This window comes from Amphimedon queenslandica, unplaced genomic scaffold, assembly GCF_000090795.2.
Source record: "Amphimedon queenslandica unplaced genomic scaffold, v1.1 AMPQUscaffold_10588, whole genome shotgun sequence".
NCBI lineage: Eukaryota > Metazoa > Porifera > Demospongiae > Haplosclerida > Niphatidae > Amphimedon > Amphimedon queenslandica.
In genome coordinates, this window is record NW_003549154.1 from 4,413 (window position 1) to 7,278 (window position 2,866).

The following is a 2,866-nucleotide window of genomic DNA, read 5'->3' on the forward strand; positions in this document are numbered from 1 at the left end:
AATCAATAGTTCAACAATTTCATAGTTACCACAGTAACTAGCAATCAGTAATGCATTTGATCCATCTGATGCCTTCAGGTGAGGATTAGCATTAGCTTGTAGTAACATGTGAATGATTGAAATGTGATTATATTGGCTTACAATCATCAGTGCTGTCTGTCCTTTATTGTCCTGAATGTTAACATTAGCTCCAGCAGACAGTAAACTGTGTACAATGTCCTCATGTCCTCTTTCACAAGCTAACATTAGTGCTGTCTTGCCTTTTTCATTAGTATGATCAATATTAACAGTTTCTAGTTGAAGAAGAAACTCTACTGCTTCATTATTACCAGCTGTGACTGCCTCAAAGAGAGCTAGTTCAAAGGTGAAGTTCATATTCTCATCTTCTTGAAGGACATGATCATTAATGTATAAACTAAATACACCAATGAGACGCATAAACTGTAACTTTCCTCTAGCATATTCTATTAGACTATCAGCTGTAATGTCAAGAATATATAACTTGATGACAACACATTTACTTCTTATTGTAATATGTTTAATAATTAACTGTCTGTATTTTGGCTGTTTGTCTTTTTGAGGCAGTAACTTTTCAATAAGTTTATATAATCCTCTTATGCTTATGTGATTCCAGCGAGTTTGAAGGTGTATGTTAATGCAAGGTAGATTATCCATGCTTTTATATAAAGGCTTATAGTGTTCCTCCAGTAACTTTTGGAGTGTAGAAACTGTGTTTGATGTACACAGCCTCTTACTCATACGATTATGGCTGTATAATTCATCAACTAGTTTATAAGTTACTCCATCGTCAGTAATTGTTACATCTGGCAGGAATTTTATACTCATGTCTAATAACAGTTTACAATCAATAAAGTCATAATAAGGATGGATCTTTCTTAAGATATCATCTAAATTACTTTCTACTGAGCCATATTCCCAGTCCATTTGTTTTATGAGCCATTCAGATACCTGAGTGGCTAGTTGGCTGTTGTGTTCTATTTTTTCTTGAAGTGACTTATTAAAAGAATCAGCTAAATCAAAAAACCTTTTATATAACTCATCAAAAGACTTACATACTTCCTCTTCATTTGCTTTACTTTTGAAAGGAGTAGTTATACCATAAGAAGGACTACCTATTGATATAATATAAAGTAAGATTGTCATATTCTAATTTAAGAGCATAATTAATAACTAAATTAACAACAGATTCACTAGCTAGTTTAGTGTTTGCAAAATACTTGCAGTATGTGCATTACCAACAACTGAGATGTTGATGATAATTCTGTAGAGAGAGATCATCACTGACTGATGTGTCTTTATATAATAAATTATTTTTTAATTTATAATTATTTAAGTTTTTAACTTACCTATATATGCCAGAAGAATAGATTTTGCTCTGCCCAGTTGATCAGGAAAGTCATCACACAGTTTTATTAATGTATCCCAATTGACATCTCTATCAGCATCAAACCATCTCTGGAATACCAAATGAAGTTTGGTATTTGCTGTGCCTTGCATTTCTATCAAATCAGCTGTATTCACACCCAATCCAGTCCCTATTGTCAGGTAATGATAATCAGAAGATTGAAATATCTTCATGACTGCTTTCATATTAAGTTCTTTGCCTATTATAAGATAGTAAGCAATTATTACCTTCACCAAGTGTACCTGTTATAGGACCAGGATTGAGTTCAACATCTCCTGATAAGAGGAGGAGCATACGTAGACAAACAATCAAATAGAGATCATTGTAAATCAGGTTAGAACTGCTGCCTCCAGGTAAGACTACTGACTGGAGGTAATTTGTATCAGTAACAGTAACACCAGTAGTACATTGTACTTGGTAGCAGTTACCTAATAATAAAATACCAGTAAATATACAAGTACAAAGTTGCAATTGTTGTTTACCTGTTGGAGGAATCATCAAGATGTGTCTTAATAAAGAGAGAAAAAGGAGGAAAGCAATAAGAGACAGAGCTACTGGCAGTTTAGATGTCTTCTCTCCTGATGTAGTACTGCCTGACTTGCTGTCTACTGCAGCTTTGAATGAGTGAGAGTGGCGGCCATTAGCTGGTCTACTGGAGGCAGCTTGACAGTAGTTCCACAGTCCAATACTTGCTCTCCACTGAGAGACATCAATCATCTTGTAATTATTATTATAAGACGTTACAGTAATCAAGTAATTCCCAAGTCACTTCTGCCGTAAAAAGGACACGACAAGTGGGAGTTGCTTTCATTGGTCATTGAATACGTCATTGTTATCATTATTATCATTCCAGTACTGCACTCCCAAATTTAATGCTATGTATTGTCTTTACTATCATAGTGACTAAATGTTAAAGAAGAATGTGTATATGTGTATATACATATGTGTATATGTGATGTGTAATACATACACATCACATATACACATAATACATACTGTACATGATATTGGTTACATGCACTACACTTTGAAATTAAGAAGTACTGTGTACAGGTTTATTTTTGCAGTGAAAAATTTTTGTGAATAGCTTGCAAAGTGCACCACATGGCAATGGAAATAAAGAATTTTGTGATTTTAATTTTAGCAATGGAGCAAAAAACACAAAGTTGCAAAAATAAACCGGTATACGGTAATTGTGATAATGTCCGATACAATATACAATTTACAGTAGAACTTGACTGCTCTTATTTACTGTCCTTCTCTTCCTCTATTATATGTAATGCTGTTTGCTACCTTACTTTCAAAAGTGATCAGTCATGTTGCTTCATTCTAATCCAATGGATGTATCATCATGCATACAAAAGTCAAGGTTCTGTAGTAGCCACACCAATAGATACAAAAACGTATATTCTTTTAATGGCTCTTTATTGATCAGCAGTC

The 2,866-nt window shown here is 33.8% G+C and overlaps 1 protein-coding gene across 1 annotated transcript; it reads right to left on the reverse strand.

Moving 5' to 3' along the window:
- Window positions 1–163: 163 nt before the first annotated feature.
- On the reverse strand, window positions 164–1,615 carry LOC109590031 (uncharacterized). Its single transcript, XM_020005995.1, has 3 exons — window positions 1,368–1,615; window positions 435–1,133; window positions 164–171 (listed from the first exon to the last, which is right to left on the reverse strand). Exons 1-3 carry the CDS (start codon window positions 1,609–1,611, stop codon window positions 164–166), a joined length of 951 nt encoding a protein of 316 aa, XP_019861554.1. The 5' UTR covers window positions 1,612–1,615.
- Window positions 1,616–2,866: the final 1,251 nt, after the last annotated feature.